Genomic DNA, 18300 nt, shown 5'->3' with positions numbered 1-18300 from the left:
CTGGGGACATTAGTTTTGTTAGCATGTATAACATGTTAGAATTACAAACATTATGCATATGTCCCTGACATTTTTCATGTTTCCCACATATGTTCAATATGCATTATATTTACCTCATTCCTCAAAGAAAGAAAGGGCAATGTTCCCATCATTATCAAAAAAGTTAATTTGATGAGAATTGTAATATGAACAACATTTTGCCTTTAATTTAATGGCCATGATCATCCTCATGTCTTCCAGAGCAATGAATGTGTCTGACAAAGGGAACAAGAACTCCGTTAGCCACTTTATCCTCATGGGCTTTCCCTCCAGCCCTCAAATTCAGCTCCTCTATTTTGGGGTCTTCTCAGCAACCTATACCCTGACACTGATGGGGAACACAGCCATTGCCTGTGCTGTGTGGGCAGACCGGCGTCTTCACACCCCCATGTACATTTTCCTGGGGAATTTCTCTCTCCTGGAAATATGCTATGTCACCACAACCGTCCCCAACATGTTGGCCAACTTCCTCTCCACAACCAAGTCCATCTCCTTTGTCAGCTGCTTTGCACAGTTCTACTTCTTCTTCTCCTTCGGGTGTGACGAGGGCTTCTACCTTTGCATCATGGCCTTTGACAGGTACCTTGCCATCTGCCGCCCTCTGCACTACCCACGCATCATGACCAGGCAGTTGTGCACTGGCCTGGTCACCTTTGGATGGTCAGGAGGGTTAATCTTGTTCATAACGCCAGTTTTTCTTATTTCTCATTTGCCTTATTGTGGCCCAAACGTCATCAACCATTTTGTGTGTGATCCTGTCCCACTGATGATGCTGTCCTGTTCTGAGGACTCCATCACCCAGTTCATTTACTCTACTTTCAATGTCATCTTCATGCTTGGCACATGTCTCTTTGTCCTTAGCTCTTATGCTCTGGTGATTCTGGCTGTGTTAAGGATGCCCTCTGCAGCCAGCAAACGCAAGGCCTTCTCCACTTGTGCTTCTCATCTGGCAGTTGTCAGCCTCTTTTATGGCTCCATTATGGTGATGTATGTGAGTCCTGGCTCTAAACACCCAGTTGAAGTGCAAAAAATTATCACCTTATTTTATTCTGTGATAACACCCCTCTGTAATCCTCTTATTTACAGTCTAAGGAATAAGGAGATGCAAGCTGCCCTAAGGAAAGTCTTTGGGAATGAAATACCATTAATAAAACAAATTTAAAATTCTTTATCATTAATAATTAACTAGTCATTAATCACTCCTGTCCCTTTGTTTAAATTCATTAACCATCAATGTTAATAGACTTGAGTAAAAAAATCTTTTCAGGAAACATTAAATTATTTTGTTTAGAAACTGTTACAATAATATGTTTTCAATTTTGAAATTCTTCTACTGTCTATTGGGTTACACTTTTTCAATTAAATTTTCTGAAGAAAAGTCTTATAACTGAGTTTCTGAAAGGTCAAAGGTTACTTTTGTAATTAAGGAGGAACATGTAAAGATGCAAAATTTGTTGCTTACTTTTTCACACTCATATTAGTTATATTCTTCTCCATTGTTATTTTTCATAACAAGAAAATGTTTTGCCGTATCATAGGGGAGCTCTACATTTAGTCCTTTTTTTTGCCAGTCCTGGTGCTTGAACACTGAGCCTGGGCACTGTCCTTGAGCTTTCTCAAGGCTAGTGCTCTAGCACTTGAACCACAGCATGCCTTCCAGCTTTTTCTGTGTATGTGGTACCAAGGAATTGACCACAAGACTTTGTCCCTGCTAGCCAAGTACTCTACCACTAGTCCTCTCTTCTGGTCTTATGAGGAACCTCTAAATAGTTTACAGAGTCATTGGATAAATTTGCACTCCTGCCAATAGTGTAGTTGTGTTCTCCTTTGAATACATCCCCACCAGCATCTTTTTTAGTACATTTCGATTATGGCCATTCTTACTGGTATAAGATGTAATCTTAATGTTTTGATTCACATTTCTTTTATGGCCAGAGATGTTAATCATTTCTTCATGTATATGTTGGCCATTTGTGCAGGAAAGTGTGTCTTAAAGTCTCTATCCCACTTTTTAAGTAAGGCCATCACCACAACCATGTTTGTTGCAGCATTATTTACCATAGCTAAGATATGAAACTAACTCAGATGTCCATTCGTAGATGAATGGATCAAAAGGATGCGGTATATATACACAATGGAATACTATGCTGCCATCAGAATTTCATTGCCTCACTGGTAAGGAAAAGGAAAGAAGTGTATTAAGTGAAGTAAGCCAGACCCAAAGAAAATTAGGTTGTATCATTTCCCTCATTTGTAAGAACTAGAATATGTCCATGATAATCTTAACAGGGGATTTCAATAACCCTATTGTTTAGTGTATAGTACTTTACCAACATTAAACTAAGATATGAAAATAAGAGGTTCTTATTGTGTCGTATATGTAGTCTATTTTTTCTTTTTCATCTTTCTTAGTTTTCTGTTCCTTATGTCATATATAAAAGATAAATTGATAGGTGAAAGGAAAAAAAACATCTCAGAAACAGCAGGACACATAATGAATCAATGTATCCTTGATCCTCATTTGACACTATATTGCAGATGAACCTCACAACTTTGGGGGAGGAGGAACAATGAGAGTTAAGCAGCAGAAAATTAGGGATAGGGTAACAATGTTTAAAAACAAGTTTACTCATTACCTTAATTATGTAACTGTAACCCCATGCCCATCACCTTTTCATTAAAAAAGAAATGGTTTATATGTTTGCATTTTCCATCTTTTCACTTCTCCAAATACTATATATGCATGTATATAATGTGAGTCATAATGACAGTATATATGTGTGTATGTGTATGGGGGGATGTTTTTAAAAACAGAAACAGCTTAAGCTGAGTATTAGATGGGAGGTCAGAGAGCACCTATACTGAGATTAAGGAATTACATAGCTATTTTTATAACCAATATAGATAAGGTGAAAGACAATTGTGAAAGATCAAACATTAATTAGAGCTCTACTCATTTTACTTCAAACAGTATCAAGTGACATATTTGGCAGCCATATTTTATTTCTGCATTTTTCATTATTACCTGTTCCACACAGATAATAATTATCTTAGCTATCTTTGTATAGTTTTCCTTCTTTAATGTATGCAGTTAACTTTTAATACCAATACTTTAATCACTGGTGAACAAGCTTTTTCAATTTTTTTTTGCCAGTCCTGGGCCTTGAACTCAGGAACTGAGTACTGTCCTTTGGCTTTCTTAAGGCTAGGGCTCTACCACTTGAGCTACAGAACTACTTCCCTCTTTTTTTCTATGTATTTGGTACCAAGGAATTGAACTTGAGTCTTCATGCATGCTTGGCAAGCACTTTACCACTAGGCCAAACACTGGCCTGAATAAATTCTTTAAGAATAATTACTTCAACTGTATAAGACAACAGGAATATCAGACACTGTTTGCAGATATACCATTATAGCCTACAAGAAGTTTCCTGTAGTGGGAGTGCAAACTCGTTCAACCACTATGGAAAGCAGTATGGCAGTGCCTCAAAAGGCTAAACATAGAACTCCCCTATGACCCAGCAATTCCACTACTTGGCATTTACCCAACCATCCAAAATCTAGGGCATACTAAATCCACTAGCACAACAATGCTCATTGCAGCATTATTCACCATAGCAAAGATATGGAACCAACCTAGATGTCCCTCAGTTGATGAGTGGATCAACAAGTTGTGGTATTTGTACACAATGGAATTCTATGCTGCTGTCAGAAAAAATGACATCGACCCATTTGTTAGGAAATGGAAAGACTTAGAAAAAATCATATTAAGTGAAGTAAACCAGACTCAAAGGAACTTAGGCTCAATAGTTTACCTCATTTGTCATAACCAGTAGAAACCTTGGGCTCTACTAGCAGAGATCTGCAATAGAGCAAAACCTTGATATATAAGGCCATATAGTATGAAACTAATTGAAAGGACCTCCAGCATACTGAAACAAAAGCCATATAATGAATGATTGTTGTCCTTAATGTACTGTGTTATCTTTCATCTCCTTTGCTGTCTCTTGGATATCGCATATTGTTACAGTATCTCACTTTGTTATCTGATATATTGAATTTATTTGTATTTGGTTATCTGAAACTTGATAGGGAAGGGGGGAAAACCAAGACGGAGGGTGGGTGGTGGGTAGGGGGGAGGGTGATGGGTACCAAGACATGTGAAAGGGTATCAATGTATGTGAATTAATGCACCTTCTATCTGGCAATTATCATGTAACCCTTTTATTAATTACAATAAAAAATTACAAAAAATAAAATTCTTAACCAAGCTAAAAAAAAAAGAAGTTTCCTGTCTCAAAGAGCAGTGCATCACTATGTGATATTCCTTTCAGGAAGAACCAAGGAAGTTTTCTGCACTTGGAGAAAAGATTTGTGAGAGCTTCCTTTACAAAAGAGATGGGGTGTATTGAGGGAGGTTCTTTCTGTTTGTTTATATTCCTCACAGAAACAAAGTGAATTAAACATGAATCCTGTCTAAAGACTCCATTAACAAAAGGCTTTAATTCACAACCTCATCAATTTTCAATTTAACTCAGGTACCTAACACTTGTTCACTCAATAATTCTTTATATATCTAAGATCAAGAAAAGTAGCAAAAAAATATGTTGACCTAATGAAGTGTAACACCAGGTAGTTGTATGTGATATTTGCTGTAACTACCTTCAAAGCAATGATTTCTCTCTTTATAGAGAGAAATTATAGCATTTAATAACTTTTTGTAGATTTAAGACTTTATAAATAAAGGGGAATAAATGTTCAAGAAGTAATGTACCCACTACCTGACTAATGTAACTGTAAACCCTTTATATGTTGCCCTGACAATAAAATACAATTTAAGAAATAAAAAAAGAAGATCATGTGCTATGACTGAGTTGGTTTCTAGGATGAAATGATAGCTTGACATATGAAAATCAATAACCATAATACAACATGTAAACAGAATGAAGGAAAATTATCATAATAGCTCCATTAAAAGTCTGACAAAACTTAACATACTTTCCTGATCGAACCCCTGAAGAACCTAGGAATCAAAGGACAATATCTCAGCATACGAAAGGATATGCACAATAGAGTTAATATTACCATAAATATAGAAAAACAAACCAATTTCTTCTAGAGACAGAAATGAAACTAATGTGTCTACTCTCTTCGCTCCTATTCAATCAATAGTGTGGTAAGTAGCATTTGATGAGCAAATGGACATAAACTGTCAAAAGAAATGTTCACTAAGTGCCAGTTTTCATTTGTATGCCTATCTTAGATTAAAAGCATCTTGCCCAAATAGATTTGTGTTATAAATGGAATCATGAACCAAGACAAAGGACAGGAAAGAAGTAATAGTGCATATAAAGTAGTGCTTATCAGCATTGCTGTCAACTTGTTCAAGGCTTTCTTTACTACAAACAGTAAGCTTGTTCAAAAGAAGGAAAATTGGAATGAATATGAGATAAACATTGGTAGCCATCTGAGCTAACAGAGAAGCAGAAACCCCAGGGCAAGCCTAAGGGAAATGTTCAAACACTTATTTGGGGCCTATTGCTTTCATCAAAATCTAGGCTTAACCTGGACTAGCTTAACCTCTATAATCTCAATCTCTGGGATATAAGGAAAAATTTTTTATCATTCTGGAGATCATTTTGAACACACTTCCTTATCACAATTTTTGATTTAAACATGTACTTTTGTTCCTTTTATGTTAACAATTCATCACCAGTGTAAAAAACAAGATCAACAGAGACAGCTAAGAGACAGCCGTATCTGCTAGACAGCCACAATCTCCTAACAAAGGAGAAGCCAACTAAAATCATTTTTTTCTCTATGTATAATCATCTGTTTCTCAGCAGGTAGAGTTGAAATAACAGCTACAAAAAGCCAATAGGCTTTTGCATTAGCCTCAAAGAAAATAAAGTACCCAGGAATTAACTTAACTAAGCATGTAAAGGACCTTTTTGATGAAAACTTTAAAACCCTGAAAAAGGAAATTAAAGCAGAACTGAAGAAATGGAAAAACTTCCCATGCTCCTGGATTGGAAGAATTAACATTGTGAAAATGGCAATCTTACCAAGGGCTATCTACAAATTCAATGCAATACCTATCAATATCCCAATGTCAGTCTGTAAAGAAATAGAAGAGGCGATCCCAAATTTCATATGGAATAATAAAAGACCCTGTATAGCAAAAACAATTCTCAGCAGAAAGAACAGCGCAGGAGGAATTTCAATACTAAACTTTAGACTATTACAGAGCAATAGTAACCAAAACAGCTTGGAACTGGCAGAAGAGCAGGCCTGAGGACCAATGGAATAGAACTGAGGACCCAGATAATAACCCACAGACCTATGGCCACCTAATCATTGATAAGGCAGCCAAAAAACAGAATGAAAGAAAGACAGCCTCTTCAACAAGTGGTGCTGGCAGAACTGGTTAAGCACCGGCAGAAAACTAAACTTGGATCCTTCTTTGCCACCCTGCACCAGGATTAACTCCAAATGGATCAAAGACCTCAAAGTAAAAGCTGATACACTGAAAACATTACAAGAAAGAATAGGCGATACACTAAATCTCCTTGGCACAGGTAAAAACATTCTTAATAAGGACCAAGAAACACAACAAATAAGAGAAAGTCTGGATACTGCAGAGCTTCTGTATGACAAAGGACATAGCTAGCAAATTAACTAGAAAGCCTACAAAGTGGGAGAAGAATTTCACTAAGCAAACAATGGACAAAGGCCTCATATCTAAAATATATCAACAGCTCAAAAAATTGAATCACTCCAAAACTAATCCTGAAAGAAATAACCATTGCATTAAAAGATGGGCCAAAGACTTAAAGAGTCTTCTCTGAAGAAGAAACACGAATGACCTATAGACACATGAAGAAATGCCATAAAAGAAATGCAAATCAAAACAACACTAAGATTGCACTTCACTCCAGTTAGAATGGCCAGGATCAAGAAAACTAATAACAACAGATATTGGCGGGGATGTTGTCAGGAGGGATCACTACTACACTGTTGATGGGAGTTTAAACTCATTTAGCCACTATGGAAAGCAGTATGGAGGTTCCTCAAAAGGCTAAACATAGAGCTCCCCTGTGACCCAGCAATTCCACTACTTGGCATTTACCCAATCATCCAAAAACAAGGATATACTAAATCCACTAGCACAACGATGTTCATTGCAGCAATATTTACCATAGCAAAGATATGGAATGAACCCAGATGCCCCTCAGTTGATGAGTGGATCAACAAGATGTGGTATTTATACACAATAGAATTCTATGCTGCCATCAGAAAGAATAGCATTGCTCCCATTTGTAAGGAAATGGAAAGACTTAGAAAAAATCATATTAAGTGAAGTAAGCCAGATTCAAAGGAACATAGGCTCAATGGTTTCTCTCATTTGTTATAATCAGTAGAAACCTTGGGCTCTCCTAGCAGAGATTTACAAGAGAGCAAAACCTTGATACGTAAGGCCATATAGTATGATGCTAAATGAAAGGACCTCCAGGATAGAGAACCAAAAGCCATATAATGGGTGATTGTTGTCCTTAATGTACTATGTTATCTCTCACCTCTTTTGCTGTCCCTTAGTTATCTCATATGGTTAAAGTATTTCTTCTGGTTATCTGATATATTGTATATATGCATATTTCGTTATTTGAAGTCAGATGGAGAAGGGGGAAAAGCAAGATGAGGGGCTGGGGTGGGGTGAGGGAAGGGGGACCAAGACATGAGGAAAGGTATCAATGTTTGTGAAGTAATACATCTTCTGTCTGGTGAATATAATGTAACCCTTCTATTAATTACAATAAAAATATATGGAAAAAGAAAAAAACCCAAAGATTTCTTTTCTATGATGTTTTTATCTTCTGTTCTAGTATATAAGTAATATACCATTGCCCCGGCCCACGGGGTTCTATCAACTGAGACCCGAGAGGAAACCGTACCTAAATGAGTGGGACAGACACCCACAAAGGAATGAGACCAAGACATGGTTCTGATCAAGCTCTGTTTATTGAAAACCATCAGGTGCTTATATAGAGCCCTAAGGCAGGAACTAGGTTTAGTAAAAAAATTTTTGTCAGCATGAGTCTGTGGGAACAGGACATGGGCAATTTGGTCGGGGGGGGGGACAATTTGGTCCAGGTGTTTGTGGTCTTTCCATAGATCAGTTTTGACTGTACACTCAGACACAAACACAATGCCTATGTGATTTGAAACCAGGTGCTCAAAAAGCAAAACAAAACAAAACCAAATTACATCTGGTTACAAGCAATCTCTGTCACTGAGATACACTCAGTATCCTTGTTATGCTTTCTATCTTGATTCTGATTTTTCTCAGCTGTATTTGTTGTACATTGACTGAGAGAGGACAAATGTATTTTGATTTTCCCCTGGAGACAGCAGTCTATGACTTAGCCATTGATTGCCACAGAATGGTAGAAATGAAACAATACCTTTAAAGTTGATGGCATTCAAATTTAACTAGTAGATGTATATTGAGCTGAAATATGTGTATAAGCAGAGATAAAGAAGGTACTTTTGGTAATGTAAAAGATGGTAAATATTAATGCATTTCAAAAATATTCTTAATAGCTGGGTACTGGTGACTTATGCCAGTATTCCTAGCTATCCTTGAGGCTGATATGTGAGGATTATGGCTCAAAGCCACCTCTGCCACTAAAGTCTGTGAGATTCCTATCAGCAATTAAACACCAAAAACAGAAGTGGTGCTATGTCTGAAGTGGTAGAACACTAGCCTTTGGCTGAGGAGCTCAGGGACAACACTCTGGCCCAGTGTTCAAACCAAACCCCATAACCAATCAAAAGAAAACAAAACAACAACAAAAATCTTTAAGAAATTCTTCAACTGTATTCTCTGAGTGGAGGTGAAATTTTCTTAGCTGTTTCAGCAGTCTTAATACATAATTTCTTTATAACTCACTTGAAAATTTTATAAAGTCATTTTGTTTTTTTTTTTCCTTTTATTTTGGTCTGTGTTGGAATTCCCCAGGACCCTGCCTTCAACTGCTTTATTTGTTGTTTTACTAACAGTAGAGCACAAGTCAAGACAATGCTTATCTGTTTCAGTCAGCAGCACCAGTATTTATTGAGGTTTAGTAAGTATATAAAATAAACTTTCAGAGAAGATCTCACCGATGCAACAATTACAAAGCATACATATACTAAGTAGGTTTTCCACAAAATGAAGTGTTGTTTCACAGAAAATGAAAGTATATAACCTCTTAGAGTAGATAAGACTGGTTAATTTGGCAGATCAAGCTATGAGAGTGGAATAAGAAACTGTTTCCTGGTTTCAGAATTGCTCAAGCATCAGAATCAGTACACTATTGATAACAATTCTAACCTCTGTATATCTGTCATTTTATGTGTTTTCTGACAGATTTTCCAATCGTCATTGTAAACAATAAGTAATAATACTTTCAATGTTTGAGGGAAACCAGAAGAATGTATTTTTGGATTTTGTGAAACATGTTTTAGTCTCTAAACTTATTTCTAAACTTGTATGTTGAATTCTACTTTAATCAAATATTTAAATATTCAGAATGAGATGAAAGCACATGCTAGCAGATGAATGTGTGCACAGCAGTTGTGTCCTGATAGCATGTAAAATTCTGACTTACTTTTATTCATATGTTGAGTTAGAAGTCTGGGACAGAAAATAAATATTACCAAACCTGGTATAAAGCACATGAAAGGCTTCAGAAAAATTTGAAGATCTTTTGTGTAAGGTGCAAAGCATGAACTTTGGAGGGACTTCCTTTTTGTACTCAGTTCCAAAACTCTAATGTATGAAGAAGACCAGACATATATATTGTTTCTGATTATTTACTTGGATCATGGTCTTTGGAGACTTTCAACTCCTCTGACATTTTCCATATCGTTTTTCAAGAAGTTGGGATTTCATTTATTAACAACCAATCCTAAGCACAACACAATCATTCCCTGTGGAATAGAATATTTGTTGTTATTGTCTTATCCTCTCTTGGGCTCTAAATAACCAGACTTTGAAAACTGTTCTTGGGGAATAATTAAATAACTGATCATAATAATTAGATCTGGAAGATCAGCAGATCTTGCATTAGTCCTTCCTCTATCTTAAGTCAGGAGAAGAAATACTTTTCTGACCAGCATTAATTTTTAAATATAGTCTTTAATTTGTAAGGCTTTATGATTGTCATTACAAAATAGCATCTTTTGGGCCGGGAGTTTGGCCTAGTGATAGAGTGCTTGCCTAGCATGCACGACAACCCTGGTTCGATTCCTCGGTACCACATACATAGAAAAAAGCCGGAAGTGGTGCTGAGGCTCAAGCGGTAGAGCTCTAGCCTTGAGGAAGTCCAAGGACAGTGCTCAGGCCCTGATCTCAAGCCCAGGACTGGCAAAAAAATAGCATCTTTTGGTATTAAATTAACTTAATATTCAACCAATATTTGATGAGGCTTAAGAGGATGGCAAACAGTAGCTGGGAGGGATGAACAAAGAAGGAAAAACATCCCACTTCCTTAGAGAAATTCAAATTAATGTGTTTGTGTACAGAAAATAGACTGAGTAATCAAACCTTGGCTTTGGGCATGCTAGGCAAGCACTTTAGCACTAGGGACACTCCTGGCTCCTTTCTCTCCCTCTCTTTTTGTATTTTTTTGTTTCTTTGATCTATATTTTTATTATTCCTTTTTTCATATTTAACATACAAGTATTCAAAATGAATCTCTAACTGGGGGTGGTTGCTCACTCCTGTAATTCTAGCTACTCAGGATGCCTAGATCTGAGGATCAAGGTTCAAAGCCAACCTGGGCACAAAAGGACCTAAGACTCTTATCTCCAATTAACCTCAAGAAAATGGGAAGTGGGGCTTCGCTTAAGAGTAGGTCAGGTTAGGTCGGTAGGTTCGAGCTGAAGAGTTCAGAGACAGGGCCCATGGGGAGTTCAAGCCCCCTGAACCACAAAATAGTGATGATGGGTATCTCTATATGCAATCACTGGCACATAGATTTTAGAACATAATAAAAATTAAGATGAGGGTTTGTATGTCATAGATACAGATTAATCTATATAATAAAACATTATGTCTAAGCAGCATATATTCTATCATAGATTTTTTTTGTCTATGTAGTTATGTTTATTTCTCCAAGATCATGTCGATCACCTTGGGTACCCAAATGTTGAGTCATTGCTCTTGTACTGTTTGGATCTAACATGTACATATTAAGGATACTATGCACCTTCTTTTCCTTTGGTCTTGATTTATCTCATTCAACATGCTTCACTCTAGTTTCATCTACTTCCCAGTCAGTGCCGTTATTTTATCTTGTCTGTTGATCATGTATTATTCCATTGTGTGTGTGTGTGTGTGTGTGTGTGTGTGTGTATAATATTTTTTGTATCCATTCATTTGTAGTGGGCATCTGGGTTGTTTCCATTGCTTGGCTATTGTGAATAGTGCAGAGATGAACATGGCTGAGCATGTGTCCTTATCATATCCTGGGTTATGATGCTCAGGGTAGATGCCCAGGCGTGGTATAGCTGGATCATAGGGAAAGTCTCTTTTCAGATTTTTAAGAAACCTCCAAACTGCCTTCCAGAGTGGGTGATCCACTTTGCATTCTCACCAGCAGGGCAGTAGGGTTCCTCTTTCTCCCCAACCCTGCCAGCATTTGTCATTGTCTGAGTTCAGAATACTGGCTATTCTAATTGGGGTTAATATGGTCGTTGTTATTTTCATTTCCTTTATGAGCATGGATGATGTGTTTTTGTTTTTTATTCAATTATTATCACTTAAAAAGAATTATCATGTATAGTTTGTTTAAGGATAGATTCATTTTTGGAGATACTAATTTACAGAAAATTTTGTACATATTTTGTTAGTTTTGTTTTCTTCAACATGTTTCACAGAGTTATTCTTGAAAACAGATGACAAGAGTTTAAAATAAAAGCTAATATCAAGATTAATCATGGCTACATTCTTCAAACAGAAAGTCCTTTAAAAATATAATTCATAACTACATCTCATGTAAATATGACTAACAAATAAGTATTATATGACCAACAAATATTTCACTTGATATTAATTGAAAGCAAAGTGTATAGAAATTTGAATTGCATTTAGCCCTTTGCATATATCTTTCTTCTTTCCTTCATTCTTAGTTTAAAAAACAAAAAATGGGGACAAAATTCCTCATTCTTAGTTTGGTTGCTTGTTGACATACCATTTCACATTAGTTGTTGTTTTTTAAAAATCATTCTAAGAAAAAATGTTTTTATAGCATGAATAGGAAAGAATGCTTCAACTCAGCTGGATTTTTTTTTGCCAGTCCTGGCTCAGTGCTCAGGGCCTGAGCACTGTCCTTGGACTTTCTCAAGGCTAGAGAGCTCTACCACTTGAGCCTCAGCACCACTTGTGGCTTTTTTTTTCTATGTATGTGGTACCTAGGAATCGAACCCGGGTCTTCATGCATTCTAGGCAAGCACTTTAACCACTAGGCCAAACTCCCGGCCCTCAGCTGGATTTTTTTGTATGTGAATCCTTCCTTTAAATAATGGTCTCAAAGAAGAATATGTTCAATATTAATCTTGAATCAATATGTGACCAACTTTGTATTTCTATATGTTCTTCCATACTGATTTAGAAACTTAGCTACATATAAATTCTTCTTGAGCAATTAATAATTAAGATTAACACATTGTACAGTAAATAATACTTATAAAATATTTTATTACCTACTTACTGAACCCACATTGAATTTTGCTGGAAACATTTATACTTAAGTGTTATTTGGTTACATTATGGTGAACCTTAAGTTAATCCATTCTCATTTATGTTTTAATAATGGCATTGCAGACCAAAACACTTTTGTCAGAGCAGTCTGCATCTCTTTGTTTCTTAGACTATAAATCAGAGGATTACAGAGTGGTGTTATCACAGAATAAAATAAGGTGATAAATTTTTGTACTTCCACTGAGTGTCTTAATGTAGGACTGACATACATCCCTACAATAGAGCCATAAAAGAGGCTGACAACTGCCAAATGAGAAGCACAAGTGGAAAAGGCTTTATGTTTGCTGGCAGCAGTGGGCATCCTTAACACAGCCAGAATCACCAAAGCATAAGAACAAAGGATGAAGAGAAAGGTCCCAATCATGAAGAATGCATTGAAAGTAGAGTAAATGGATTGGACGGTGGTGACCTCAGAACAGGACAGCATCATCAGTGGGACAGGATCACACATAAAATGGTCGATGACATTTGGACCACAAAAGGGTAACTGTGAAATGAGTAGAACTGGATTCAGGCAAATGATGAACCCATTGGACCATCCAAAGATGACCAGGCCAGTGCACAACTGCCTGGTCATGATGCGTGGGTAGTGCAGAGGGCGGCAGATGGCAAGGTATCTGTCAAAGGCCATGATGCAAAGGTAGAAGCCCTCGTCACACCCAAAGGAGAAGAAGAAGTAAAACTGTGCAAAGCAACTGACAAAGGAGATGGACTTGGTTGTGGAGAGGAAGTTGGCCAACATGTTGGGGATGGTTGTGGTGATATAGCATATTTCCAGGAGAGAGAAATTCCCCAGGAAGATGTACATGGGAGTGTGAAGACGCCGGTCTGCCCACACAGCACAGGCAATGGCTGTGTTCCCCATCAGCGTCAGGGTGTAGGTTGCTGAGAAGACCCCAAAATAGAGGAGCTGAATTTGAGGGCTGGAGGGAAAGCCCATGAGGATAAAGTGGCTAACGGGGTTCTTGTTCCCTTTGTCGGAGAGATTCATTGCTCTGGAAGACATGAAGTTGATCATGGTTATTAAATTCAATGTATTACATTGTGTTTTCATGGATACCCTTGGGTATCCCCCACTTCCCGTTTTCTAGAGGTTAATTGGAGATAAAAGTCTCAGGTTCTTTTGTGCCTGGAATGGCTTTGAACCTTGATCCTCAGATCTCAGCCTCCTGAGTATCCTGGAATACACCTGTGAGTCACTGTGTCCGGCTTATAATATTATCTTATTAAGGGGCAAAATCATAATGAATTAGGCATAGTGAGTCTAACTGCTGCCGCCATGGCCACGTGGCTGATAACAGGTCATTAGGTTTAACTGGTATCATCTTTTCTTCATGGAGGAGGCAGGGAAGTCCTGACTTTCAGGTAATAGTCATGCCTGAATTCCTAGAGATAGGTGTGGGACTTGGATAATAGGTTACCTGACCTATCAGTCTTGGGTCATGAACTCTTAAGCTCCCTGTGACCTTACTCTATGACCTGACCCTATTCAAGCTCTGACCAGCCCCGGCATAGGTATGCCATGCCATGTGTCTCCTGTCTGCTCTTGTCCTGTTTCCTAGTTCTCCTTTGGTCAACACAGTGGCCTACTTCAGTTCTTCATTGGAGTTGACCCAGTTTGTTGATCTTGTTTCTCTGCTCATTTTTTTCTCTCCTGCTCACATGACTCTATTTTCTAACAGTGTTAAATTAATGGGAATGCAGGTCTTTGTGACAATAGTCCATTTGCAGATGCAAAGGTTCCCAATTTGACCTCTCAAAATGTGGCTTTTCTGTATCTAGGTGACTTGACTCACCAACAACAATGTCAATAATAACAAATATGTAAATATGTAAAGATATGACATATTAGTAGATACATAATATAAATATAAATATATATTTGAATTTAATAAATGGTCATTATAAACTTACAATTGTAAGTTATGTTGTATGAGCTTGAGTAGGTCCTGATATATTTACTCAAACAGGTTACAATACATAGTTACCTCTGCATAATGAATTCTTAAGAATCATGGAGTTACCTAAAGTAGCTGGGAAGATTGAATTGTTAGTTGCTATACATTTTATGTATTTATATCAAGAAAGATGTGTTATATAATATGTATAAATTGTACCAGTTTCTATAAAGTGCTTGAACCCATATGGATTTTTATATCCACAACATTTTGGAAACAATTTCTCATGGATACCAAAGAATGATTATTTCATTGATTATGATGATGTATAATTGTACTAAGTCTGAATTCAGTTTGGTGGTTCAGTTTAATATTTTTAATATCATCATATCAGGTGAGGGGCAATGTTTTACAGATATAATAACTAGGATTTCTTTTCTATGAATGTTTTTAACCTTTTCTTCTAGTATGTAAGTTATATACCATAGATCTGTTTTAACTGTACACTCAGACACAAACACAATGCCTATGTGATTTGAAACCAGGCACTCAAAAAGCAAAACAAAACAAAAACTAATTACATCTGGTTGCAAGCAATTTCTGTCACCGAGATACAGTTAGTATCCTTGTTATGCTTTCTATCTTGACTTATTTTTCTCAGCTAAGTTTGTTGTACATTGTCTGCATTTTGTTCCTCCCCTGGAGATAGATGTCTGTCTTAGGCATTCCCAAAGAATGGTAGAAATGAAACAGCACCTTTAAAATGGAGGACATTCAAACTTTACTTATAGATGTATATTGAGCTGAAATATGTCTACAAGCAGTGATAAAGTAGGTATCATTGGTAATGCAAAAGGTAATAAATATTAATGCATTTCAAAAATATTCTTAACAGCTGGGCAACTGGTGGCTCATGCTTGTAGTTCTAGATACTGAGGACATTTGAGGATCACGACTCAAAGCCAGCCTGGGCACTAAAGTTCATGAGATTCTTATCACCACCAGAAATCTACAAGTGGTGCTGTGGCTCAAGTGGTAGAGCACTAGCCTTGTGCTGAGGAGCTTAGGGACTGCACCTAGGACCAGAGTTCAAACCAAACCCCATGACCAACAGAAACAAAACAAAAACAAAACAAAAAGTAACCTTAAGAAATTCTTCAACTGTGTTCTCTAAGTCGAGATGAAACTTTTCTTAGCTCCTTCAGCAGTGTTAGTGCTTAATTTCTTCATAACTCACTTGAAAATTTTATAAAGTCATTTTCTTTTTTTGTTTTTTTTTTTGTCTGTGTCCGAATTCCCCAGGACCCTGCCTTCAACTGCTTTAATTGTTGTTTTATTAAGAGTAGAGTGCAAGTCAAGACAACGTTTACCTGTTTCATTCAGCACCACCAATATTTATTGAGGATTACTAAGTATATAAAGTCACCATTCAGAGAAGATCCCATCAGTGCAACAATTAAAAAGCAAACAGATGATAAGTCGGTTTTCCACAAAATGAAGTGTTGTTTCACAGAAAAGCAGTGTAGTAACCTCCCTCTTAAAATAGATAAGAATGGTTAGTTTGGCAGATCAAATTTTCAGAGTGGAATAAGAAAATGTTTGCTAGTTTCAGAATTGTTCAAGCATTAGAATCAGTATATTACTGGTAATAAATCTAACCTCCATAAATCTATCATTTATGTGTTTTCTGACAGATTTTCTGATAGTCATTGTAAACAACAAGTAATAATATTTTCAAGGTTTGAGGAAATCCAGAAGAATGTATTTCTAGATTTTGTGAACCATGTTTTAGTTTCTAAACTTATTGCCAAACTTGTATGTTGAATTCTACTTTAATCAAATATTTACATATTCAGAATGAGATGAAAGCACATGCTAGCAGATGAATGTGTGCACAGCAATTGTGTCCTGATAGCATGTAAAATTTGGACTCACTTTTATTCATGTGTTGAGTTAGAAGTCTGGGAGGGAAAATAAATATTACCAAACCTGGTAGAAAGCACATGAACGGCTTCTGAAGTATTTGAAGATCTTCTGTATAACCTACTGTAAGTTGCAAAGCGTGAACTTTGGAGGGATTTCCTTTTTGTTCTCAATTCTGAAAGTCCAATTTATGAAGACCAGACAAATATATCGTTTCTGATTATTTACTTGGATCATGGTCTTTGGAGACTTTAAACTCCTCTGATATTTTCCACATACTTTTTCAACAAATAGGGATTCCATTTATTAACAAAGAATCCTAAGTGCAATGCAACAATTCCCTGTGGAATACAGCATTTCTTCTTATTGTCTTACCTTCTCATGGGCTCTAAATAATCAGGCTTTGAAAAATGTTGTTTGGAAATAATTAAATAACTGATTCTAATGATTAGAAATGGAAGACCGGCAGAGCTTTGATTTATCCTCTCAACTCTTCAGCTTAAGGGTAGCACTCTACCACTTTGATCCCAGCTCCACTTCCATTTTTCTGGTGGTTAATTGAAAATAAGAATCTCACTGACTTTCTTGTCTGGCCTGACTTTGAACCGTGATCCTTATCATACTCTATGTGCATATGGTTATATAAAACCATGCTTATTGAAATAAGCTCCAAGTAATGGAAACAAGAGGATTTTATCTTACATTTTTTGTTTTTTAGGATTATTTATTAGCTTATTTTATTTTTATTGTAATTAATAGAATATATATATCATTAATTATATATTCGCTAGATAGACAGAACATTACTTCACACACACTGATACCCCTTCTCAGTTTTTTTCGCCATTCCCTCCCTGCATCCTCTACTGCCATCTTCCCTTCCTACCCCCCTAGTGCCTTACCTACTTCAATTAAAAAAATAAATGTATATGCAATATAGCAGATTACAAGGTAAGATACTGTAACAATATGAAAATAACCAAAGGAAAACAAAAGAGATGAGAAACAACATAGTACATTAAGATCAACAATCACTCATTATATAGATCTTGTTTACATATTCTGGAGGTCCTTTGATTTAGCCTGATCCTATATGGCCTTATGTACCTAGGTTTTGCTCTCTGCTAGGAGAGACCAAGGTTTCTACTGATTATGACAAATGAGGGAAACCATTGCACCTATGTTCCTTTGAGTCTGGCTTACTTCACTTAATATGATTTTTTTCTAAGTCTTTCCATTTCCTTAACAAATGGGTGATGTCATTCTTTCTGATGGCAGCATAGAATTGCATTGTGTATAAATACCACATCTTGTTGATCCAATCAATCATCAACTGAGGTGCATCTGGGTTGGTTCCATATATTTGCTATGGTAAATAGTGCTGCAACGAATGTTGTTGTGCTAGTGGATTTAGCATGTCCTTCTTTCTGGACGATTGGGTAAATGCCAAGTAGTGGAATGGCTGGATCAAAGGGGACCTCTGTTTAGTCTTTTGAGGAACTTCCATACTGCTTTCCACAGTGATTGAATGAGTTTACACTCCCATCAACAGTGTAGTAGTAATCCATCCTGGCCACATCCCCACCAGCATCTGTTATTATTAGATTACTTGATCATATCCATTCTAACTGGAGT

The 18300-nt window shown here is 36.7% G+C and overlaps 2 protein-coding genes across 2 annotated transcripts; one reads left to right on the top strand and one right to left on the bottom strand.

Moving 5' to 3' along the window:
- Nucleotides 1–244: 244 nt before the first annotated feature.
- On the top strand, nt 245–1201 carry LOC150066405 (olfactory receptor 11G2-like). Its single transcript, XM_090354670.1, has one exon. The coding sequence runs from the start codon at nt 245–247 to the stop codon at nt 1199–1201; it is 957 nt and encodes a 318-aa protein (XP_090210796.1).
- An 11677-nt stretch (nt 1202–12878) lies between these two features.
- LOC150066404 (olfactory receptor 11G2-like) lies at nt 12879–13835 on the bottom strand. Its single transcript, XM_090352871.1, has one exon. It carries the CDS (start codon nt 13833–13835, stop codon nt 12879–12881), a length of 957 nt encoding a protein of 318 aa, XP_090208997.1.
- Nucleotides 13836–18300: the final 4465 nt, after the last annotated feature.

This window comes from Megascapheus bottae, chromosome 2 (assembly GCF_031878675.1).
Source record: "Megascapheus bottae isolate mThoBot1 chromosome 2, mThoBot2.hap1, whole genome shotgun sequence".
Classification (NCBI taxonomy): domain Eukaryota; kingdom Metazoa; phylum Chordata; class Mammalia; order Rodentia; family Geomyidae; genus Megascapheus; species Megascapheus bottae.
Note: the sequence above shows the minus strand (reverse complement) of the source record. Positions and strands in the feature narration are given on the sequence as shown.